Here is a 26,464-nt window from a genome sequence, read left to right on the forward strand (position 1 = left end):
CTTCCTTCTCGCCTCCATCTGCACCGAGAACCCAACTCATGTCCAGCTCAATTGTGCTACGGATGGCAGATTTCAGCATCTATCAGGTTTGTGTGGATTAACACACACACACACAACACAATTTTCTGCAATCTACATACTCGTTTATAAAAAACAAGTTGCATGCTATAGTCCAAGTCAGAAAGCAGAAACTTATTCACTGATAATCCTTTCTGCAATAGCTGTTTAACCAATGATGTCATCATTGACATCATACCAGATGCAACACGGCTTGAAGGCTTACAATGTGAGACCTTTTAAAAGTAGATTTTTCTGCTGTGTTGAAGGTGTCTACAGCAGACCAGCCACGCTCCAGTCCTCAAAGCATGATATCCTGCAATAAGAAAACCCTCTATCTCCCCCAAGAGATGCCGGCCATCCATGCCGAATTCACAGAGTACTACTTCCCGGATGGCAAAGACTATCCCAGTAAGACAGAAGTGTCCACATCCATCATTAACACTGACAAGACCAGAATATTCACTTAATATCAGTTCAACTCAAGCATTCTCTGAATTGACATGAATAAACTCTCTCCCTTCAGTCCCTTGTCCCAACCTGTACGTGCAGTTGAACGCGCTACAGCTGGTGCTTGACTCACGCAGTCTGGTTTGGCTCAATCTGTTTGCACTGGACCTTCGTCAGAGCTTAGAACAATTCATGGAGCTGTACAAACTCAATGACTCGCAGAAACCTGACGAACATGTAGATATCAGAGTGGACGGACTCATGCTGAAGGTAGAAATTAATTTACGTTTGCATACTTCTAGTGAAATGTGGGTTGCAGTGTCTTTTTCAAATTGTGGGTAGCTAAGGTACCTCATTTTGGCCCAAATTCGAGGTAACACCATAACTATCTTTCCTAAATTCCCCTGTAGGCATAAAAGAGTTTGTCAGTTCACTAGGTTTTCATTCTTTGAAGCCAATAAGTTTTGATATCAAGGTTCCTCAATTCTTGCCCTGAAGGGCCACTGCCCTGCAGAGTTTAGCTCCAGCCCTGATTAAAGACACCTAGGCAAGTTAGTCAAGGTCTTCATTGTTAATAGAAAATTACAGGTTGGTGAGTTTAATCAGCGATTCTACAGGCTCTAATTTGAGGAACCATGGTGTACATGTCTTGTACTATCTTTTTTGCATTTTAATATATAACTCTGTGTTTTAATGTTTGTAGCTGGTGATTCCTGCAGACCAGGAGAAGGCTCAGCCTGGCCAGCCTCGCTCTGTGTCAGTGCAGACCTCTGAGATGGTAGCCACTAACACACGGCACTCTTCCGGATGCACACGATCCAGTCTGGAAGCCCTTTTGCTGGCCTTCCAGGAGCAACCCTTCTTTACCTCCCTCTCTTCCTCCTTTCCTCATGCCCAAAACTCCTCCTCTGTGCTCCATCCGGTCTTCCAGCGGCATGCTCATGAGCAGGATACACGTGTTCATGATGTGTACCGGGGCCTCGCTCCACCATCTCTCTCCACCAAGGCCCTCAAAACTCCAGCAGCCACTGACTTGTGGGCCCTGCACTTCTCTCAGTTCTGGGTGGACTATGAGGGCTCACGCAGTGGGCGAGGTCGTCCGACACCTTGCGTGGACTCTTTCCCTCTGACACTTTGGGTATGCCACCCTTCCCGATTTGCACAGCACAACGAGAGGCTCAGAGCAGGTGTAGGGTTGGGTCTGTTGCCTCGCAGCGAGTCAGCAGAGATTGCCAATCGTCTGCAGAGGAAGAAACTTCTTAAGGAGTACTACACCACTGATGCATGTCCAAGCAACACGCCAAGCAATGGTCTCCACAAACCACAATCTCTAGATGGCCTATTCAGTGACTCCTCTTCGTCTCTTTCCATTGATTCCTCGTCCTCGTCCAGTGAAGTAGACGTGCAGGTGCTAGTGCACGTTCAGAAGCACCTGAGTGCTCAGGTGAGCCATGGGCAGTATATGTTCCTGCTCAGACTGCAACATGCTGTGAAATCTCTGCAGCGCACTTTACAGCAAGATCTGGAGCAGTACGGCTCCAAGCTCCAGGGTCCCACACAACCCTTCAGCGCCTGCGTGGGCGTGCTCATGAAAAGTGCAGAAGTTGCACTACTCTTAAAGCCTATTCCCCAACCGGATTTAAGCACCAGCCCCCTGGACTCTGATGTCTCCCCCTCAGAAAGCAGGACGACTCTTGAAGCCGGGAGTGAGGTGGGCGAGGGACACGAGATACCCTTGGCTGAAGGAGAGGGTACTCCAAACGTAGATCAGCTCCTTTTTGCAGGTACGCATGGCCTCAACGTATCTCCTCTCCTTCCTTCCTCATCCCCATCTCCTGCTCTGAGAAAGGCGTCTATGGATGAGAGGAGTAGCGTGACATCTGGAGGGAGGGAGAAGGAATTGAGAGAAGGTTCTCCTGATGTAGAGGGCAGCAGAACTGAAGTCAAAGGGCTACAGAGTGAAACCTCACATGGTGGAACTGCGGTAATAGATTCCATCTCCGACACTTCTTCCAGGGAGTGGAACGACAAGAGTCAGGGAGGCAGGCTGCCTCAGTCCATGTCCAGGTATTGCATTGTTTGTATATTTAGAACACAACTAATCATTCTTTCCTGATTGGTTTTTGAAAATTGATAATGGAAGTAGAACTGCATAAAAAACTACCGTCAGGATTTACTGAAGACACGTGGACAGGCGTGGACAGAGTTGTTTTTGCGGCTGAGATTATACCATATGCATTTGTAGGAGTTCAGAAGTGGGAGGAGAGTATTTAAATTAATCATGCAAGGTGATTTACTAAGGTTTGCGCTAATCAATTTACTGGTATTTGCGCCATTATTTAACGCCCCCCAAAAAAGCATGTCTTAAACCAGACACTAATTTGCACTGATCTTGGTAGATTGCGTTGGTCATTATGGAAATGATCCAGCTACGTGCACTTTAATTTGTGCATCGTCAGTACATCACGCGCAGAACTTGCCACTCCCATCACCGCTTTTTTGGTTTTGTGCTCTCGCGCTAATTTGCCCTGTTTAGTAAATCTGGCCCTTAGATTTTTACTATGAAGGTTAGATTTTTCCAGTGGTGGACAGTAATGAAGTATTTTTACTTCATTACTGTACTTAAGGACATTTTTCAAGTATCTGTACTTTATCAGAGCATTTTTATTTTGGGATAATTTTTTATTCCAAAGCATAATATCATACTTTTTACTCCACTACATTTCATAAAAACGTGGTGTTTTTTTGCTATGTTGAATTGAAAGGGTTAGTTCACCCCAAAATGAAAATTCTGTCAGTAATTACTCACCCTCATGTTGTTCCAACCCCGTAAGACTTTCGTTCATCTTTGGAAAACAATTAAGATATTTTTGATGAAATCTGAGAGCTGGCTCACTTCTTCATAGGCTTCTAGGCAATTTCATTCTGCCGGTCCAGAAAAGTTAGTAAAGACATTGTTAAAATAGTCCAAGTGACTACAGTGGCTCAACCATAAGTTTATCAAGCGACGAGAATACTTTTTGTGCGCAAAAAACGACTTTATTCAGCTATTAATTTTCTTCGGTGTGTGGGCCTCTGACGTGTGTTCACGAGAGCGCCACGACGCATGCGCGAGAACTGAGAAGATGACGCTCATTTGATGGGAAAGTGTGAAAGGTAAGCCATTCATCTTGCGGAATTGGTAAGGCAATTTTACGTTTTCACAAAAAGGAGTGAGCCAGCACTCAGATTTCATCAAAAATATCTTAATTTGTGTTCTGAAGATGAACGAAAATCTTACGGGGTTGGAACAACATGAGGGTTAGTAATTAGTGACAGAATTTTCATTTTTGGGTGAACTAACCCTTGAAGAAATCATTACCTACTCTAAGACGTTAGAGCGGTGTCCAATTCGTGAACAAGCTGATTCTTTTCAATGAACTTGTTAAATCGTTTTAACACAGAAATCGAACTGAATGATTCATTCATTCATGAATTGGACTGATCCGATTGCATATGTTCTCGAGTCAACAACTCACTGATTCAAATGATCTGGTCAGAGCGAGTTATAAAATGAAACGTTTTCTTATTTGGAGATCAATACATATTAAGCGTCTGCATAACAATGCTTATTGACTAATGCTGGCTACTTCACAATTCAAAATAATTCATAACGATGTCAGACTGAGCTATAACCTATTTAATCTGTGTCTAGTACATTATACCTCAATTCCACCCCTGTACTTTTACTCAAGTACTTGAAATGTGTGCTTCGTCCACCATTGGATTTTCCAGGTGTGTTTGATCAGGGTTGGATCTAAACTCAGCAGGAAAGTGGACCCCGAGGTGCAGAGTTTCCACCCCTGATCTAACCTTTACCTTCACAGACTCCAAATATGAAGGCCACGCTTTGTGTCTGACAGGCTAATTTGTTTTAAAGGTCTGTGAAGTTAAGGTTAGAGGTAGCCTATGTTTAATATCATCTGCCTTTGAGACACACCTTTTCAGTATTCGCCATAGAATTGAAATTGTGAGTTTTGTAGCTTTGTTTTATAACTGAATGTAGAAGTGATAGCATACATAATATATATGAACAGAATCTTATAAGAGTACGTGTGTGTATTTGGGAGTAAAACCCAATACACAACTGCTTCCTTGCTCTGAATGTGATTTATGGGTGGTGTGTGTTTGTTTAATCTCTCTTCTGAAGGAAAGGCAGTTTATCAGTGGTCTCTGACCTCTTAACCTCCACGCACAGCAGGTCTACCTCCTTATATTCCATGTCCAACATGTAAGGCACCCTCTGTAGGACTCTGTGCCCATCAGTGTGCGTGTGAATGTTTGTGGACAAAACCGTGGTATTGGTATTGTGATTGTGGTCATTTCACACTAGCTTGTCCCTTGTAGTGTTGTGCGTAAAACCGTGGACGTGTTCTGACTCTGTTTCTGACTGGTGTTTTGATTTTTTTTGCCTAAAAATGTTTTGTTCATGCTAGCTATATATATTTTTTTATCATTCTTGGTGTTCTTTATATTAGCACTGACATGTGCTCATTGTATTCACTTTTTCCTGCTTTTTTTGCATGTACTCTGCAGTGGTCGTTTGATGCAGGGCAAGTCACAGTCGAGTTTCGCCGTGTCCTTTAAGAACATGAAGAAAAGTCCTTCGCTGCAGTCTCTGGATGATCTCTCCATAGACAGCTACTCACTGGAGGACTGTGACCTGCTGGAGAGAGGTACATGCACTCCAGAACACCATGTTGTACTGATGTGTATTCTCTTATACCAGAGCTGTATTACGTTAGTGACCACAAGGGGGCTGTATTGTAACATCTATAGGTTTGGGCTATTGTTGTTCCATTGATAGAGCAATATTGACTGCATTTCTTCATAACCACAAATTCATTCAGATTTAGCGCAAGCTAAACATCAGGTCCAATCGTGATGGGAAATTTATAATTTATTTTTATATGCAGTTACACTCTCTCGCTCTAATCAAATAATATGCATGTGTGTTTTGTTATAGATGATGTATCGATCTCTGGCTTTAAGGATGCTCTAAATGAACAGATTTCCACAGAAGGGGTTAATGTGAGTCTCGCTCAGGAGGCAGATGAGGCCCAGTCACCTGACGCCATCAGCGCTGCCTCACAGAGCATAGACGAACCCACAAAAGACCTTGTAATTTCCTCTCTCCTTTCATTCATCTTTTCCCAAGTTAACTTTTTTGTTATTCTGAATGAAAATAATGAGATTGTAAGTACATTATCTATGCATCTATGGTGTTAGTAATGTGTTGCCATGTATATAATACCTGTATTGCATGTGTTTGCAGGTGTCGGTACTGGTTTTGAAGGTTCACTCGGTCTGCTGTTCTCTGGATCTGAAGGGTGATGACACAGCAGTAGCTCTGGAGGTGGGGCGGATCCAACCCAATCAGCTTGGCAACATCAGTTTGCGGCAGTATCTTAGCAACCGCAGCCTGGGTAAGACCGTTTGACACTTGTGTTTGTGTGTGCACGTGTGTTAATGTTACACCTGATAAACCCTTGCTGTTTGCGTTTTTTCAGGTTTAGTGTCTTCAGCATCAGCCACTCAGAGTGGTGAAGGTACTTTAAGTGTGTATCTTCATATGTTTACATAGTGTGTGTTTGTGCGCACGACACGTTTGTGAGTGTAGATGCTGTCGGTGAGTTTGCACGAGTTGTGTGTGTTGTGTGATCACTCTCCCAGCACTTTTTGTGTTTGGTTTGAACACATACACTACAGTTTGGGGTCAGTTAGATTTTTTAATGTCTTTGACAGAAGTCTCTTATAACCACCAAGGCTGCATTTACTTGATTGAAAATGCAGGAAAACAGTAATATTGTTAAAATTTATTATTATTTTAATTTATTCCTGATGCCAAGCTGAATTTTCAGCATTATTTCTCTAGTCTTCAGTGTCACATGATCCTTCAGAAATCAGTCTAATATGCTGATTTGCTGTTCAAGAAACATTTATTATTATTATCAATGTTGAAAACAGTTGTGCTGCTTAATATTTATGTAGAATACGTGATGCTTTTTTCATTCTTTGATGAATAGACAGTTTTTTAATCTAAAAATAGAAATCTTTTTTAACTTTTATAAATCTCTTTACTGTCACTTTTGATCAATTTAATGCATCCTTGCTGAATAAAACTATTAATTTCTTAAAAAAAAAAAAAAAAACTGACCTGACCCCAAATTTTTGACTGGTAGTGTACCTATCGTACATATCTTCATAAACGACTAGTTGGTGGATTGGTCAAACTAATTGCAAAAAATGTATTTGTCAATTGAGAAATTGAAGCTTCTTTAATATTAATATCTAATATTTAGCTTTAGTACTTCTAGTAGCAGTGCTTTAAAGGGGTGTTTTAGAGACTTTAGTACATTTACATAACAATGATGTTCTAAAAACTGAAAAGTTTTTCCTTTGTTTTTTTCACGTACAGACAACAACGTTGTCAAAACAATCCCGGTTGACACGGATCCGCGAAATTGATCAAAAACACTGTATTATGCATGCCAGGCTAGTAGTTAGCCAGTAGTATATGTCACTTTGTAAAGAAACTACGTGCCTATAAACTGAACACTTAATACACATGCACATAAAGTCACAGTTTTCACAAATTCATGTTTTTTGTAGGTGAAAATGGTATCGTTTTCAAAAACGTGCACTTTGAAACCCGTTTTCAAAAGTTTGCGTTTTCAGTCCCCCCAAAACGCATAAAAAGTTTTCAGTTTTTAGTAGGGCTGTTCCCTTTAGAAGCTTAGTCGACCAAGATTTTGTTAGGCAGTTAACTCCACAGGCGGAGTCACGCAGTCCGTGAGGGTCCTTGTGGTAATTACAGTATGGCGTTTGCCTATCATCCATCCATCTCAAAAATGGCTTATGGTTTGAAACATGTACTGTAAGTAGTAGAAACTTTACATAACCGTTGTAATGTTAACCTAGATAAATGTGCGCTATTACTAGGCACATAACCAAGTGTTTGTGCGGAGTGCGGAACTGTAAAGGCTTTACTATTATTTATTTGTGTATAATCATAATAATAAAAGGTTGTGCTTTTGTAAAATAAAGAAAACAAACAAGATGTGCTTTCTGCCCTCTTGGTCTCTGTGAACTGCAGCGTGTCACTTAAATGAACTGAAACTCAGCGTATAGGCTACTTGCTTTACTGACTTGAAATTTTATTTTATTTTTTTTAAATTGAAATGTCTACTTTTAAACAAACCAATTCAAGTCGAAAACAAATCTGTATGAAGTGCATTTCTTTCCATAGGCGCGTTCACTACATGGAGATGAAGAGTCAACATCATCTTCATCTTTGCAGCCGACACTAATTCAGAAAACACTAGTTTATTAATGAACAATTAAAATGTCTCCTTGCTATTTTTTCCGACACATTCATAATCATTACTTTTGCCTTTTTGGCTTTGTGTGTGCGCTTAAGCGCGAGGCATGGGCTATATTCATATATATATTTAAGTAATAAGTGAATATTTAAGTAATTCAATTAATATAAACGTGTGATTAGTCGACTAATGGCTTAAATGAACAGCTACTAGTCGACTAGAAAAATCTTTAGTCGGGGGCAGCCCTAGTTTTTAGTTGAAAACGGTGTAGTGTAAACAGCACCTCAGTCAGTAGACAAGTACTGTTCATTTAAATAAGAGTCTTTTTTTCAGCAGTATTGTAAGTTTGTGTGATGTGGGAATTGTAATGGGGCATTTTCTCGCCCACTGCTCCCAGCTCTTCCCTTTCATCCTCTCTCGCTCTCTTCCTTAGCTGCTCTGGTTTTGTGCTGTCGTTTCTCTGCTGTCACAGACCACTGGGTTCTGCAGTGCCAGAATTGCTGGTTCAGGAGACTTTGTACACACACAAACACACACATACTCGCTCTCGTCTTATCTAGGCTGCTTCAGAGCACTGCCTCTTTCCTCTCCAAGCAATAATCTGTAGGCTTTTCCATGCTCAGTTTCTCTTGGCTGATTCTGCTAGCCTCTGTTTTTCAGTCCGTTTCCCTCTATCTTTCTCTCACCTGCTCCCATGTTCTCTATTTGCAGTTATTCTCACTCATTCACTTTCTTCTTGCAGAATTCTTGCTGTTCTTCAGTATCTGCACTTAGTAGGGAAAGTGCTGCGTTTGCTTGTTTTATTCACAACTGTTGAAAGATTAATTAAATGTTCAGCTAGGAATGACAGGAATGATCACTTCTATCTCTTGTAATGATGGTCTTTCCAACTCCACTGTTACCAGAGGACATTGAAGAATTGAACGTTTGATATCACAAACATGATGCGCAAATCTCTTTTTGTTCTAGAGCAAAAAAATTCTAACTTATTCACATGCACAAAAGCGATGAGATGAGATTTCTATGAGAAATCTTTCAATGAGATTTCTATTCATTACCACAAGCATTGTTGCGCTGACATTTTGGATTCAATGCATAATTTAAAAGCAGCGTTTCAATGTTTTGGATTTGTCTATTTTTAGACTGGTGGCTGTCTCCCGTGTCCCGCTTTCCCGTCTGGATCCACAGCCTGTGCAGCGGGCCCTTGACTTCCACTCATTAGTGATCCCTTGGTTTCCTGCATGACTGTGTACACATTCATGTGTTCTTGTAGTTCCAAGGCTTATCGCATTGCATGGAGAAACATGGAGTAGATGGTGTTTTCATCATGTGGATCTTCATTATTGCGTGCTTTTTTTTGTAATGGCATCTATGCTTAAGTATTAAGGGGCATTGACACTGACAGAGACCTGGAATCATTCATTTTCAATGAGAGCAGCAGGAACTGTACTTGAGAAAAGTTTAACGTTATGCAAATGTGAAGTGACATGTCAGGCTATCCAGCAGCAGGAACGCTTACTATCGACCTAAAATCGCCTTCAAGTGCACCTGGTAGGCTTGTACCTTCGAGTTAGGTTTTCATTATTATGACTTATTACAACGCTCTCTGAAATGTTTGATTCTGATTGGTCAGTCACAAAATTTCAAGGTCTGTTATTTCCTGATAATGACCATCGTCAATAGCAATGCTATACTATATAAAAGTCTGCTCATCCATGTAACTGAAGTCAGCGCTTCTTTTGTGATGTCGTGTGCAGAATAGCTCTCACATGTTTCATACAAAAGGAGCTGGTACAATCTTGTGTCTGAAACGGTTATCGGTTGTATTCAAAAAAATGAAATCAGAGGACTTCAGTATTAATAGTACTGTACTATCATTGTAGCTTTTTAATGGATTATAAATTATATAGATTATTGGTGTAAAATATGATATGACCATCAATATCATAGATCAGTTTTCCATCAAAATGAGTTTCTCACTTGTAAATATGACTTTGCTCTGTCATTCATATGCTCAGAAATCGCAATTGCGATATTTCCAAACTCACTTTGTCAGTGTGAACGAAGCATTTCATGGCTCAAAACTGAAAACCTTTAAAGTTTAAACCAACAAAACATTTTTGACACCACAATCCAAATCTGTGAAAGATGACATCAGGACATTACTTCATTTCTAATTGTATTTGTTTCTCGCAGGCTCTGGGTCAGGGTCTGACCCCAGCATGGTGTTATTAAATCCAGAGGTGCAAGTAAGGCTGGAAAGTGGCCCGGGGGCTGCGGTTCACTCTCCTCTCGCAGAACAGAACGGCTTCCTGCAGTGCCGCCTACAGGCCTTCAGTGCCGACTTCCTCATGACATCACTGCGAAACCTCGCCCTCTTCCTGGGGGATGACTCCGCCTCCCAGGTCCTCCCCATGGAGATCGCCATCAAAGATACACACGTGAACCTCAAGGTACATTTAGACATTTTCATATTTCACAACACAATTATCATGGCCAAAAGAATGAATGATATCAGTATTATCGCAATATCTATAGAAATGAACATAATGGTATCAGTCAAATTCAACTTTCACTTTGTTTATTTAGTGTTTTCTCTTTTTTGGTCAGTGAAACGCACACAAAAGTGTAGGTCTTGCTTTTTTTTTGCCGTGTCCTCGACATGTTATATGTGTTTAAATCAGGATGATGGTCCCCGTGACAAAGCGTCAGAGCCCGAAGCCACGCCCATCGCCTTGCATATTCATAATCTGCTTATCCATCGTCAAGATGACGGCTCATTCAGCATTGGACGAGGTTATTCAAGTCCCTTACTTCTTGTTTATCTCTTCCTGCTCCCTTTTTCACTCCTAAACTATAATAGTTCCTTTTAGCATTTCCCCCCATTTAAATCCCTCTGGCACATGCATGTACTCTCTCTTTTACTTTAAAGTTTGCCTCCATTTTGAACTATTTTGAAATAGGATTAAAGCTCAGGAATGCACGTTCTAAATGCATCCCTCCCCTCTCTCCCCTCGGACAGCTGAACGCGCTGCGGACCCAAAGCTTCAGAAGGCGGGGCATGTGAATGACAGCAGGCTCAGTTCTGTCCCTGACGTTCCTGTAGGTGTGGCCAGTCAGCCGAAAGCCACTCAGACTGCACCTCTGTCACACACAAGCCCCACCCCCTCAAGTAGAGAACAGGTACAATTTGCGATATGTACATTTTGCATGATGTAATGCATCACAGGGTAAAATTGCAGCTTTATGTGAACGTTTTACTTTGCGCCTTATGTACAAATGTATGTCTGTAAGTCTTTTTACCATGTCTTGGTTTGCCTGTTTTAACCCTCTAAAGCCTGACATATGAAATCATACCCAGAAAAATTAGATTAGTTATTTTTTTAAAGGCACACTATGTAATTTTTTGCCACTAGAGGTCGCTTATTCAAAACAAAGGCGTAGCTTGATGACGCCTTGATATCACGGAGTCATGGGAGTTGTTGTCTTCACCTCTACAGCCGGTGGAGACGGGACTCGTGCAGAAATCATAGTCATGGATAACCGGTAATGTTTTAAGGTTACGAAAGCCGTTGGAGCGCAACGAGGCCGCTGGAGCGATTGCTAATGAGAGACAAGCACTACATGCGGCTCAAGAGCAGTGGAGCTTTTATTATGCTGCAGACGCCGCTTCCGGTCATGCGTATGTTTTATCATATTAGATAAATTTGAGTGTGATGAAAGTTGTTATAATGCTACTCTGTGCGTTCGCTCGGCGGCTACTATACGAGACACTTGTTGCACACTGCAGTGAGCTAGATCGATATTAGGTATGGTAAAAATGGTACTCGCGTACCAAAAATGGTACTTTATTACTTCTTAAAGGTCCCACATTGTCAAAACTGAAATTTCCTGGCTTTTTTCATGATAACAGAGGTTTAGGGGCTATGTAACTACCATATAAGTTTCAAAACAGTCAATCCACAGACAAATGCACACAGCCTACATAAAGATGTGCCTTTTCACGAGCCGTTGTGACTTCCGTATAAATGTGATGTCAGAACTACTCAGTCACCACCACCACCAATGCTGATTGGTCACTCAGAAAACAACAGGCCAATCAGAAGAGAGGCTCATGAATATTAAGTAGACAGGCCAAAATCAACCTGTTCTTGGCAGAGCTCCTGAGAAAGGAGCTGTAAAAATATATTGAGATGGTTTATGGTACTTATACCGCAAATATATATTCTTAAGGACATCAAAAGCTAAAATAAAACTTTAGAAAGGTGTACAATATGGGACCTTTAATTAAGAAAATGAGATTTAAACAAAAAGACTAACTGTGTTGAACAATGATTAGTTTTCTGTCGATAAATGTATCCAAACAGTTGCTCACCTGTCTAATAAAACATAATATATTATAGCGTCGTTGGTGTTTCCATGGTTTCTACAAAATAAAACTGGAAATCGAGGGTAACGCGGGTAAAGCGACGCATGGACATGGTCCGTGTCCTGGTTAAAACTGCTTATTTCTCTGGATTTAAACATTCTTAGAAACATTTGGGATAATGTAAGTTCACAAATCAACAAAATATATAGGCTAACATTGTTCTGGTGGTTTTTGGATATTTTAATCCAAAAATCTTACATATTGTGTCTTAAAATGAAAGTTTATTGAACCTTTAGACAAAATATGAAAAAGAATATTATAGTGCATATTATATTTGATACATCACACTTTTGTTTCATATAGAGATAGGGAGCTCATACTCAAGAAGAAGAAAAAAAGCTGAGGCCTAAACTGAGCAAAATATGCAATTTAGTGCAGTTTATATGACCAAAAAGTAAAATGAAATTATATTAGCTTGTAATGTAAGTCAGTGAGATCTTTATAACAGTGTAACAAACAGACTACTTGCATAACATGCATATAAATGTCAGTCACTTTATTTCTTCCAATAATAATCTTATTAAGATGATATTTAAATGCTTTGTTTCATGATCAAAGCGCTGTAGTTTTTATTGTGGGTGCAAAACATGTAATGCAATGCAATTATAATGATGATTGAGAGATAAACATACAAATAAATGTTCCTTAAAAGTATGTTTATCATATTTGATACAACATTTTAACATGAACACATTTAAAAAAACATTTAAAAACCCTGATTAATATTTATAAATGGACCTCAGATAAAAAATAAAATGACAAAAAGTTGACCCCTTTAACATCAATTATACAATAGCAATTATCTTTCAAGCAAAGCATCCAGGCTGATAAACCATAAACACTTTTGTGTGCCAAGCTAATGATCTTTTCCATCCACACAGCTGCTCGTGGAGGAGAATGAATGCTTGAAACTGGAGCTGTCCAAAGCCAAGATGGCGCTAGCGGAAGCCCAGATGGAGAAAGACTCTCTCCAGCATCAAATGAAGAGTCTCAAACTCACCAGCGGGGGCAGCAACAGCTAGTGGCAGTGCATGTGTGTGTGTGCATACAGGACAGACACTCGCCACAGGGGGGCAGCAGAGTGCTTGGAGGGGCCCGGCGCCGGAAAAACTCTAAACTCTGCAGCGGATTGGAGAATGGTATGTGTGCTGTGAGCTCTCACTTCACTCGGGAACCGGACTTTATAATCGGTGGCATCTGCTCTTAAAGAACAGTGTTCTTTACTATAGTGTACACACAAAGCTTCAGAATCAGAAAAAGTCAAGAAAAAAAACCCCACTTCGGACAGCCTATGGAAATTTCACTTTTGTTGCTCTCTTCCTGTTTTTATTATTTCTTTCACTTCATTTCTTTGTGTCTGCAGATAGACCCCTTAAATTATCATGGGAAAGTGTAAAGGGGTGATAAATGCACATTCTTTATCACTTTTTCTTTCTCTCTCTCTAACCAATCATACACAGTGTTGCAGCACATTCCACCCTTGACCTTTAACCCCAGGACAGTCTTACACACTGTCAGGGTGTGTGATGTTGAATGTCATATCTTTGGAGGAATGTCTTAAAAAGTTAATTTGCACTGTTTCCGAACTCTTTTGTTTAACAAGAATTAAAAAAAAAAATATTTAGCAACTAATAAATTTGTGTTTATGTATAGTAATTGAGAAATACAATTTTTTTTTTTTTTTTTTATAAGTGCGATTGAATCGGTGTAGGCAACATTTTTACATTTTTTTTCTTATGTTAGTGTCTCAAACTATATAAATGTTTTCGGAATTATTTATGTTCACGAACACACTACAGGATTTGCATAGCACAAGTTGATTTGTCTTACTATATGAACAGATGTGTTGAGGTTTGCAGGTATCAGTTCAGTATTTGTAACTAAATGCAGTGTCATTCCATGTTTGTCTTTTTAGTTGAACATTTGGACTGCAACAGTCATAATAGGAGATTAATTATTAATTTACAGGTGTTTAATTTACTCTGAACTTGGAATGTTTAGCCTTTGCTTTGTCACATTGTTGATCTGATTACCAGCATTTATGCACAAAGAAAAAACAAAAACAGAGCTGGATGTTGGAGAACAGCTCAACATATGCATTTGTGGAAATTCTAAGAGGTTGTGTTCGGTTGGCTTTTCTTATTTATGCGTTAAAAGAGAAAAGCCTATCTAGTTATTATGGAATACAATGAATGCAAAAATGTTCTTTGCTCTCTCTCCTGCCCTTGTTTTTCCTCTCGACAGCGGCCTCTACAAGTGCCTGTGTCTGCACACCTTCTCCAGAGGTTCTGCTTGATTTTTCTCTCACATCTTGTTCTCTAAATGAATGTTTTGATGCTCTTCACAACACAAGCTTCCATCTGGAGAACATTTTTCAGATGTTCGGACTTGAACATTGAGAGCTGGATGACAAACACCTGATTGTAGGAAACCAAAACTTTTCTTCTGTAGTACTAGGCCTCACCCCTATAACACTAGCCCCGCCTCAATATGTAATAGACACGCCTCTTAGACATGGAGTCCCGCCTCTTTAGCACAAATGATGAACAATGATGCTCAATCAAGCAAACTTAAGAAATTACATGAAGAGACATGAAATAAAGCTTAAAACATTTTATTCATGAGTTTCAGATCTGCTCTTTTTTTTTTGGTGATAATAAATGATGTTCCATATTTCATATGTATCAGATGTTGTCACACATGCTCTCAATCACATGCTACCTACTTAAAAACATTTTTTTACCTCATAATTTTATACATTTGTTTTCTTTTTATTAAAATATCATAACTTGATCTTAACTTCAAATGAAACAACAGGCTTCTCTATTTTTCATGAATCGGTTTCACTCGGATGTACGTCACAATACTATGTTACAAGGTGGTGAATTCGTATGTTGTGAGTCGTACAAAAATATAAATATATAAACATAAAGGTCCACCCCTAAACATGTCCGGCATTGGGATTTACGAAGATGAATGCATGAGATCGTACGCATTCATACGGATTAGCCACCAATTCACCAAAATGTAAAACAGTAATGAATTTCAATGAGATTGTATTGAAAGAAAAGATCTGTCGCTACTTCTGTAACATCGCGACCTTAAACCGTGTTGCTTTTGTGTGATGTTTTCCTTACCTTTTGCATTTTAACTGGTATCCAGTAACTAGTACGATTTCTAAAGTGATGAAATGAGAGCTAGACTGTGTATCATGCTTTTACTTCCACAATGGTTTGACTTCTACATAGACTTGTGACTTTTTGGGTGATGAATCACTTTTGCTAGGTGCTACTTAAAAGGTCACTTTTCCCCTGGGTTTCCAAAAAAAAAAAAGTCTTTCCGTCGGTGTAATCTCAGTTTGGTTTGGCTTCACCTTCATACAACCTCAATCTCATGTGGTACTCTCATGAATTGCAAAGCCAGGCCTACAAGTGTGTGTGTGCTCGCACTTTATGCATTGCCTATTAAGGCAGATGAATACTGCTCTGTTTGCTGCTCTATGGAGGAGTTTATTCCTGGAGTTTGAAACTAAATAGACACTGAACACCCGCTTGTTTTTGTGCGAGTAATGGAGAGCGCTTGCACACAACTGCCTCATAAGATCCGGTTGTTTCTGTTTCTTGGCAAAGTCGAAATGATTCTGTCCAACACCCAGTGGGCCTGCAGCTGCCTCTCTCTCAAGCACACACACACACACACACACACACCAGATCATCTCTTTCATTTCTTGTGTTCCTCTTCCAGTATTTAGCACTGTTTTTTCCCTCTCTTCAAGACTTCACAGCTGAACGGCACAGGAAGTAATGCTTTGGAGATGTTAGTGAAGTAAACAACACCCTGAGAAAACCTGTAATCTGTGTTCAATCAGTATTTCAATATTGTAGCTCAGATATATACACGCAAAGCACAGTGGTGGTTCCATGGAAGAATTATGGAATTGGATTGTGAATTTCATGGCAGTTTAGTGTATACCATTGTACTGAATGATTAGCAAATCGAGGGACCATAGTATTTATATTGATCAAGGTATTTAATGGTGTTTAATTAGATTGCAATCTGGTTAATGTATTTATATGTATTAAGCTAACAATTGTTGATTCCCGGAACATTCCGTGAACGTTATTTTATGCTTGTAAAATGAAACCTAAAAATAAAGTTTCTAGAACATTATTATTTGGTTCCCCAAATAATAACCAACTAGAACAAAGTACTAAAATTAGGGGGAATATACTGTTTGCTAAGAATCCCAGCTGTTCGTTTGTTTTTTCATTTTCTACAAGCTGCAATATTAGCTTAATCCGGTTATGACAATTGTAAAATCTTGAGTATGAAAAACGCTTATTTCAAATAGAATTTATTATTATTAATTAAACATGTTCACATGAATCCAAAATTCTTGTTCATGTGTAGAATAAATAGTTGATTCTTGATTGTCCTCAAATAGAAGGTTACAGTTTATCCTTGCAAGAAAAGAAAAACATCTACCATGATAGTTACCTTGCTGTATCATATCATGGTACATTACCATAGTATTACCATCTCTCCAGCATAGTACAGTGTGTAAACGTTCCTTAAATATGATATGATATCTTCTCGTGTGCCAATGAACTCAAAACAAGGTTACAGTAACAGGGTTTCATTGACTACACGCCCAGCCAGAGCAGCTCTCTCCTCTCGTAACGAAAGACTGCCATATAGGAACTGAAAGAGAGAAAAGACTGATGCTGGGCCGCCCTGCTGTCGGTACAACGGCGCGCGCGCGCACACACACACACACACACACATAGAGAAAGAGAGCGCGCGCGAGAGAGAGAACAGCGTGTGTACGGTGACCGAGAGCGCACGGACAGAACTGCTGCTGGTGAGTGTGCTTTAACCCTCGTCTCCAGGCAACCGGCCCGTCTGGAGGACCGAATCCTCTCGTTCAGCTCAGCTGCACCGGGACCGCGTTACAGTAAATATCCGGTGCATCATTCCATCATTGAGCCCCGGTATGGACTAGCGGGTTTATTCGTACAGCAGCGCACGGCGGAGCGTCTGTTTGTCGGTAACATGCTGCAGAAATACTAATAGGAAACCTCGCCGTTCAGTCCGGATTGTTTTTGTTCTCGTGGATTAAACTTGTGTCCGGGATGGGGAAGGAGCACGAGCTGCTGGAGGCGGCGCGGACCGGGAATGTGGGTCTGGTGGAGAAGCTGTTGAGTGGGAAGAAAGGATTGCTGGGCTCGGGCTCCGGCTCCATACCTCTGCCAGGGTTACTCAGGTATGAAAACAGACCGTAGCGGACAAGTTTATGTCTGTGTGTCGTCGGATAAAAGGGTTTTCCGGGAGCCCACCGGTTCCGTGCTGTTTATCAATACAGACAGAGGGATTGCAGTTGCTTGAGCAATGCCATACATCACACACACCCACTCTAGGCATCCCCGACCCACTGCGCCCCTCATACAATGTGTGTGTCGGGATATATGGGAGACTGTTGAGACACATATTTTGTTTCAACGTCTGTAACTCAATGTTCTTTTGCGCTGCATATCTCAAATTTTGATATGTCATTCACATATTTGTCTGATTCAAATTAACGCAACTTTTCCATAAACTGTGCACATTAGTGTCAAGTACAAAGAGTGCTGTTGTTTGTCATCTTAATGAACACTAATAGACTTTAATTCTGAGAAAATCTCACATGTGTCTCCTCTGGGGTTTCAGAAGAGATCGCCTCCAACTGTGCTTGGGTTTGCCAAGACAGCAAAGTCTGCTGTCAAAAGCCTGAGATTATGGTATTAAAGGGGATAGTTCACTCAAAAATGAGAATTCTGTCATTATTTACTCCCTTATGTCATTCCAAACCGGTATGACTTTCTTCTGTGGAACATAAAAATATGATATTATAGATGGAAGTATAACCAAAACTGTTTTTTTTTCTTTTTTTTCAATCTGGTTACCAACATTCTTCAAAATGTCTTCTTTTATGTTCCAAGAAATTCATGCAGGTTTGGAACAATACGAGGGTGAGTAAATGATGGCAACGTGTTCCATTTTTCTAGTTCATTGAACTGTCCCTTTAACCTGAGCATTTCTCAATAAATACTTCCCAAAATGATCTGGGCTATACAATGATCTGTCCACATTCATTTCATAGCTCTGTACCAGAGGGGGCAATGAGACGGGAACATGATGAGGGGGGCCCACACCACAGTCCTTTCTGATATAGCATTGGGCCTGGTTGAGGAGTGGTGAAGCCCACCCATAAAAATGTTGTCCCAGGCCCCATGAAAATTAGAACGACAGCCCTGTCTCATTTTTATGCCTCCTAAAACACATTAGGAGAAACTTTTGAGACTAAATAGACATTTAAAGGGGTTCTGAACATTCTGACATTCTGTACTTGCCCTCATGTCATTCCAAACCTGACTTTCTTTCTTCGTTGGAGCACAAAAGAAGACATTTTAAGAAATGCCCATGTAATGATTAGTCCAGTGACCAATTTTGGACCCCATTGTCTTTCATTACATGGATAATTATCCTTTTTTGTTGCAGTACATAACATGGAAATCATATTCATATCTCAAATAACAACAAATAAACAAAGTAGAATAAACAAATAGTAGAATAAAAACACTTTTTAAATGAATCACATCTTTAAATAAACTCATAAAGCATTAACAATCTTTTTTATTTAAAAAAATTAGGGATGACATTAGAGAGTTTAATTCAAGAAGGAATAATGGAAAACACAATGGAGATTTAAACCGTTTTTGTTTATGAATGAAACATTTATACAAAATAATGACGTTGGTAACATTTTCAAGAGATAAATGATCAGGGTTTTCATTATAAAACAAAGCCTATCTCTGAGAACAAAGGAGTGGATTGTTTCTGGAGGCTAAAAATAACTTAAATCAGCCCAGAATTTATTTTCTTACTTATTTATAAAATTTATTATTTGTTTATTTATTTTTATTGGACAATCTCATTAGCTTTTTTTGTGTGTGTGTGGAATTTGTTGAATGCTGTTATTTATAACCAGTTGGTTAATGGAGGTTTAATGAAGCCTCATAAAAGGACAAAAACCTTAATTTCTTTCTTTCAGAACAAACTTTAACACTCTGCATTGTTAGTAATGAGTGATTTCTCCAGTATAGCATGTGTTGCTTGGCTTGTGTGTGTTGCATCCCTCTATGGTGTGTTTTATCAGCTGTTCTTGTATGGTTCTCTATGATCCCGGGAACATGTTATCTTCACATCTATCTTCACATCAGTATGTAAAATGACAAGTGGGGAGCAGAGAGAAGCAAACGTATGCTTGGGGAATGGCCAGGCAGAGATGGGGGGAAGGGCACCTGGGAACGACATGCCTGTTCGCGTCTGTGTGAGCTTGTGAGCGAGAGAGGCCTATCGAGCAGAGAAGTGTGCCACCCGGCTCAGACATCAGCCACCTTGCTGGTTAAAACAGCGAGTACAATCAATGTCGCGCATGTGCTGCCGGGACAAAAGATCCCTCTCCCTGCTAATCGGCATTTTTCCAGTGAAACGGCTGACGTAATCTCGCTGCTCCTCTGATTTAGGGCGCAGAAGACATATTCTGTTGTTTTGTGGTGAATCCTTATGGTTTGTGTGGTTGGATGGTGGGAAGTGTGTTTGTGTTTTTCTCTTATTGGGTCAGGACTATTGGCCGGAGGAATGGGACAGTGTGGTACAGTGCGGGGTCTGGCTCTGTCCATCTGTCCACAGTGCTGGAAGTTGTGCCGTTATCTCACAGTTAGTGACGGAGCATTGCCCGGGGAGGTTTCACATGGCCTTATCTGAAAATGAGGACGGCTCTATGACAGGTCAAAGGTCACTTGAAGAAGTTGAGAGATGTGATTATATTCAGAATGTAATAGATTTTTTTTAAATGATAGAAATTTACATGACCTTATTAAAGTGAATATGTGAATAAAAAAAATAAAAAAAGAATATATATATATATATATATATACACTCACCTAAAGGATTATTAGGAACACCTGTTCAATTTCTCATTAATGCAATTATCTAATCAACCAATCACATGGCAGTTGCTTCAATGCATTTAGGGGTGTGGTCATGGTCAAGACAATCTCCTGAACTCCAAACTGAATGTCAGAATGGGAAAGAAAGGTGATTTAAGCAACTTTGAGCGTGGCATGGTTGTTGGTGCCAGACGGGCCGGTCTGAGTATTTCACAATCTGCTCAGTTACTGGGATTTTCACGCACAAACATTTCTAGGGTTTACAAAGAATGGTGTGAAAAGGGAAAAACATCCAGTATGCGGCAGTCCTGTGGGCGAAAATGCCTTGTTGATGCTAGAGGTCAGAGGAGAATGGGCCGACTGATTCAAGCTGATAGAAGAGCAACTTTGACTGAAATAACCACTCGTTACAACCGAGGTATGCAGCAAAGCATTTGTGAAGCCACAACACGCACAACCTTGAGGCGGATGGGCTACAACAGCAGAAGACCCCACCGGGTACCACTCATCTCCACTACAAATAGGAAAATGAGGCTACAAATTGCACGAGCTCACCAAAATTGGACAGTTGAAGACTGGAAAAATGTTGCCTGGTCTGATGAGTCTCGATTTCTGTTGAGACATTCAGATGGTAGAGTCAGAATTTGGCGTAAACAGAATGAGAACATGGATCCATCATGCCTTATTACCACTGTGCAGGCTGGTGGTGGTGGTGTAATGGTGTGGGGGATGTTTTCTTGGCACACGTTAGGCCCCTTAGTGCCAATTGGGCATCGTTTAAATGCCACGGCCTACCTGAGCATTGTTTCTGACCATGTCCATCCCTTTATGACCACCATGTACCCATCCTCTGATGGCTACTTCCAGCAGGATAATGCACCATGTCACAAAGCTTGAATCAATTCAAATTGGTTTCTTGAACATGACAATGAGTTCACTGTACTAAAATGGCCCCCACAGTCACCAGATCTCAACCCAATAGAGCATCTTTGGGATGTGGTGGAACGGGAGCTTCGTGCCCTGGATGTGCATCCCACAAATCTCCATCAACTGCAAGATGGTATCCTATCAATATGGGCCAACATTTCTAAAGAATGCTTTCAGCACCTCGTTGAATCAATGCCACGTAGAATTAAGGCAGTTCTGAAGGCGAAAGGCGGTCAAACACAGTATTAGTATGGTGTTCCTAATAATCCTTTAGGTGAGTGTATAAATATATAAATTAAAAAAAAATATATATGTAAATTTAAAAAAAAAAAAAGTTATTTTTAGGGATGCACATATCAGTACCATTTCTGTTGTTTGCCGATATTAGATTTATTTTTATTGATCAGTTTAAACTAATGATTGGATATTTAATTGTATGCTAAGTTCTCCTATTTTTATAAATTTAGATAACATTTGCCATCAACTAACGCTCATTTAAAGTTAATCCTATTGCTGTTTAATATAAATTAGCCTAAATTTAGAAAATCTCAAAATGAACATTATAATGTTGTGATGTCTCAATTCACTTGCAGCATTTAAAGTGACTGGCTTTATTTATTAGTATTTTTTATTTAGACAAAATAGTTAGCAATTTTAATATCTTGAAACTGAACAAATGAATATGACAAATATTAAATAACTAACATTTTATATGAAATTAATTATAAGTTTATTGTTATCGACCAGAATTTTAATATCAATGCACACCCTAATTATATATAAAACACATTATCTTTTGGCAGATGTCAAAATCCCTGCTGTGATCACTTTTATTTCATTATGCATTGTTGATAATGAGCATTGCATTGTGAGATACAGTGCAGTGTTCTCTGTTGTGTGCTGTAGTAGTAGTGATTCAGATATTCTATCCATGCTGTCAATGTCCCTTTAAGGCAACTCAGTTTTCACAGCGGTCATCTTGTAAACGCCCCAGGCTGCTCATTTCCATGTTGATGATAGACATACAAATAAAGCATGTTCCAATGACATAGGCTTGTGGCTTTGACCTCTGACACACGCATACTCTGTTGCAAGGGGGACGGGACTCACTGCTGTATGATCAATGTTTTGTGCCCTCATAGTGCTAATGGCTTAGCCCATCAATAATGGCACGGTGTGAATGCTGCATTAGGCAGCACTGCACTTAGAAACACATGATTTCAAATGATACTACATTCATACGCTCATTGCTTAATATGATAATGATTAAATAAAACGCATAGCAATTATTTGTCTCTGAGTCAGGAATCGGCCTTGTGAGGCAGTAGTTAGATATATTTTTAAGTCTGAATGCTATTTTTTCCACATTTTCTGTCTTAATATCATCATGGATATAGAAAGCATCACTTACTGGCATTGATTCAGCATGATGGACATTATGATGATGATGTTGGTTATGGGAAACAAGATCCACTTGGCTACTAGTCACTTTGCTGATTGCCTTGTCTAATTTGAGTGGTCATTGAGCATGTCGAACATGCTTTGCAGACACACTCCTGGTGTGAAGGTTGTTCCAAAAGGTAGCTTTAGCTTAACTTAAAGGCCCACTGAAGTGCCTTGAAATGCACAGCATCATTCAATGAGTTGACGTCATTTTCTCTGAAACAGGAAGACAGGGTGGAAGATATCGAACATCCTCTCCTTTTTTAAAATAGCCAATAGCGTTTAGTTTATATCACAGCTCGGCCAGAACCGTTGAGCTTGTTAAACCCACAGTTTCCTCCTAATTTCCTTCATATCGCTTTAAAAAATAGCATTCTGTGCAAAATTCAAGCTTTACAGCTTTTGATTGCAAATGTTGTCATTGTTTTGGTGCACACTAGCATATAGATAACAGTAAGGCTAACATATTCATTCTAAAAGCCAAAAAACATAAATTTCGATTTCATGGGGACTTTAATAATGTTGGCATCTAACATAGTGTAATTTATTCTAAGGCAGCATTGCATGTACTCTTCAATAAAAGCCAATCCCAGAGTGCATTTCAACAAGGTGGAAAAGGTGAGAAAAATGTTGATTATAAATTTCATTCAATACTAAAAAAAAAAAAAAGATTTAAGAAAAATACTATAAAAGTTAATTGGACACATATAAACTCTCTTTAAAGCTATTTCTGTGGCGCATGTAGGTGCTTTCTAAATATAGAGCAGTGGTTCTTAACCTGATGTCCAACACAATAGGCTCTACGATCTAAGCTATTGATTTCTGCTATAATTATGACAAGGCATTTTTTTTTTAATCCACAGAAAGTGTGAGTATTGATATATTAATTTACCGTGATTCACTGTGATTTCAGAAGTTTCATGAATTCAATCAAATAGTTTTTTATCGTATTATTTATTGTTTTTTTTGTTTTATTATTTATTATTATTGTTTTTACTATATTATAATATTATATAAGTTTACATATTTTATGTGTTTTTAACATTTCAATTTAGATTAGAGTTTGATTGTTTTAATAATAATTTATTAATTGAATGTTAAGCTTGCTGGGGCCCTCTGAGAGCACTTTAATTCAGTTACAAGGAAGCTCCCTATGTAGGCAGCGAGGCTAGCAAGGATTTAAAACACAGCTATAGATTCCAGTCATACTCTAAGAGATGTATAATAAATATACATTGTTTTGATGATTTTTTTCTCTCAAAATAAATGCATCATACTGTAAAACATAAAATAAATGTAAGGAAGGACGTGAAAGACACCACTAAACTTGATTAGCATACATAGACTGTTTTAACTTGGTCTTAAAAAAATGTGAGGGGGGGATGGGTTTAAAAAGCAATTTTTCTGAGTGTTTTACTTTACAAACTGGCTAACCAGCTAAAGCACAATCCACTAATTAAGACACTGCCCATAAATCTTGGTTACCTTACGAGTCAACCACCACGACACTTCCCTACTTGCTAATACTATGAAGAAAGCAGTTAGCATCTGTTTTCTGTCTCGGCTGGTCAGGGGCAGTCACGGATTCGGCATGTCCCTGCGGTTTATCAAAATAAACATTCAGAACCATTATCCCCCGTCTTATCAGGCACAGAAACAGACCGCTGAGCGACACAGACTGCAGTGCCATTGAGCGCACCATACTGAGCCCTGCACACTTCACTGTCAGAGCCGCTTAATAAAAACATGGACCGCTACCAAACCTTCTGGTCTGCTAGTGTGGAGGAGTGTTCTCAGATAGAGAGAAGGACGTTTATATATCACTATCCATTAAGAGACGAGTAGACGGGGGAGGAAGGGGTGGCGTATTGGGGTCAAAGGTCAGAATTGTGGGGAATGGAGTGTCGAGTAGGTTTGTCTGAGACACATTCTGCTTCTAAGTGCTCTCTTGAGCGTGATCGTACATAAATCACACTGTGACGACGAGTAAGAAAATGACCCTTTCCGTAAAAGTTCCACTTTGCATAATGACTCAGCATGGGAACCAGACGGTTGCAAACTAGCCTCATAAAGTCAGGCTTATTGACATGGTCCATCTTGTGTCTTGTTCTGGCTAAGTACAGCCTTGTGACTGTCATGTGAATCGGCCAGCCATGTTTTGTTAACTTTTTATGTGATGTTTAGCGTAAATCTGAAATGCGATATACCACAAAAAATTACCAGTAAGCCATAAAGTTGTACAGTAGCTCAATCAAATAATACCGCAACAGCCTCCGCAATAGTTTGCACGGACAACACAGATGACTGTTGCATGTTGAAAGTTTTTGTCCGTCAAAAGAAATAAATTATTATTTCACAGTAGTGCTGTCAAATCTATTAATCGTGATTAATCGCATCTAGCTTAAAAGTTTGTGTTTATTCAATATATGTGTGTGTTTATTTATTTATATATATATATATAGGCCTACAGTATATGCATACAGTACATATGTGTGTGTGTGTGTGTGTGTGTGTGTGTGTGTGTGTGTGTGTGTGTGTGTGTGTGTGTGTGTATGTGCTATTGAATATCTTTCAAAGAATCAGTGTCAAAAATCCTGAAAATCTACTGGTTAGTTCTTCCTCAAAAGCTTTCAATGTAGCAACACTGTATCATGTAATACAACTTTGTTTCTCAGTGGACCAGTGTTGTTACTGTTAACTAAAACTAAAACTTCACTTACTGGAATAATTCTGACATAAAATAAAATAAAAATATTAGATGAAAAGCTTAAACTAAAAAAAAAAAAACTTCAATGAAAGTTAAATGTTGCCTTGTAACTGAAAAAAAAAAAATATATATACTGAAAAAATGCTAAAATTACTACAACTGAAACTGAAATAATAAATTAAAGCTCAATAGAAATAGAAAATAATTAAAATGACAAAAGCACAAAACAAAATTACTAAAACTTAAAATAAATGATAAAAATAAATAAATTAAGAAATAGAAAATTATAACTATAAAAATAAAATTCAAAATATTGAAAAATACTTAGATAATACTAAAATAACACTGTAGTGGACTGATGAATCTTTCTACTTTTAATTCAGGAAGTTGGTCAGGCAGTCACAGTCCCATTCAAGTACACTTCTTCATTTGCAAGTCTTCATTTGTAAGTTACTTTGGATAAAAACGTCTACTACTCTAAATGAATAAATGTAAATGATATGCAAATTCCAGAAAGCTCTTGTAATTTTTGTGTGCAATTTGCATCAGATAATAAGTGGAAGATGCGACGACGTGCCATCTGAAATAGAATTTTATGGAAAGTAACGTGTTTATTTATGTCATTAGCATGCTAGCAATGTTCTTGAATAGAGCAGATCAGGAGGATGTTTCTTCTTCACTTTCAAGCTCGCTCTACCTCAATATAGACATGTGATCAGATGTTGTTTCAGATGTATTTGTCAGTAAGTAAATGAACAGAATAGTGTGTAAATATGATGCTATTCACCAGTAAAACTTGAAAACTTGCTGAAGCTAGCAAGTTCTTTCTGTAGTTAAGAAGTCTGGTGGAGACACTAGCATAACAGCATTACATCATGGGAACCATCATCCAAAACACACACTTTTCATCAGGGGCCATAACACGCATTACATGTAACATGGTATCCTGGTAACAAATTTGTTGCAAACATCATTCACAGTCTCAGCACTTTTCTTAGGTTGAAAGAGCTTTATAACAGCACTGCATAATGGGGACCAACTTTTAAAACACACTCTTTTCAATATGGGACGTAACACGTGTTCTGTTGGTAAACTTGAT

At 39.1% G+C, this 26,464-nt stretch overlaps 2 protein-coding genes across 8 annotated transcripts in view; both read left to right on the forward strand.

The window, feature by feature from the left end:
- bltp3b (bridge-like lipid transfer protein family member 3B) overlaps positions 1-14,400 on the forward strand; it is a 34,022-nt gene extending 19,622 nt beyond the window's left edge. The window contains exons 11-23 of one of the 4 annotated variants that reach the window (XM_079869794.1): positions 1-86; positions 327-468; positions 584-777; positions 1,211-2,574; positions 4,697-4,777; positions 5,083-5,222; positions 5,513-5,667; positions 5,822-5,972; positions 6,057-6,095; positions 10,065-10,321; positions 10,553-10,664; positions 10,891-11,051; positions 13,179-14,400. The exon at positions 1-86 is cut by the window's left edge and continues 24 nt beyond it. In XM_079869794.1, the coding sequence (XP_079725920.1) occupies positions 1-86; positions 327-468; positions 584-777; positions 1,211-2,574; positions 4,697-4,777; positions 5,083-5,222; positions 5,513-5,667; positions 5,822-5,972; positions 6,057-6,095; positions 10,065-10,321; positions 10,553-10,664; positions 10,891-11,051; positions 13,179-13,319 (3,023 nt within the window). In that variant the 3' untranslated portion in view covers positions 13,320-14,400. The remainder of the gene's footprint in view (positions 87-326; positions 469-583; positions 778-1,210; positions 2,575-4,696; positions 4,778-5,082; positions 5,223-5,512; positions 5,668-5,821; positions 5,973-6,056; positions 6,096-10,064; positions 10,322-10,552; positions 10,665-10,890; positions 11,052-13,178) is intronic. The other 3 variants (XM_079869796.1, XM_079869795.1, XM_079869797.1) reach the window with 3 other exon arrangements.
- Positions 14,401-17,109: 2,709 nt separating this feature from the next.
- anks1b (ankyrin repeat and sterile alpha motif domain containing 1B) overlaps positions 17,110-26,464 on the forward strand; it is a 170,790-nt gene continuing 161,435 nt past the window's right edge. For 2 of the 4 annotated variants that reach the window (XM_079869803.1, XM_079869805.1), the window contains exon 1: positions 17,315-17,560. In XM_079869803.1, coding sequence (XP_079725929.1) covers positions 17,430-17,560 — 131 coding nt within the window. In that variant the 5' untranslated portion in view covers positions 17,315-17,429. Of the gene's footprint in view, positions 17,561-26,464 lie in introns of all 4 variants that reach the window. The other 2 variants (XM_079869804.1, XM_079869802.1) reach the window with 2 other exon arrangements.

This window comes from Squalius cephalus, assembly GCF_949319135.1.
Source record: "Squalius cephalus genome assembly, chromosome: 4".
Lineage (NCBI taxonomy): Eukaryota > Metazoa > Chordata > Actinopteri > Cypriniformes > Leuciscidae > Squalius > Squalius cephalus.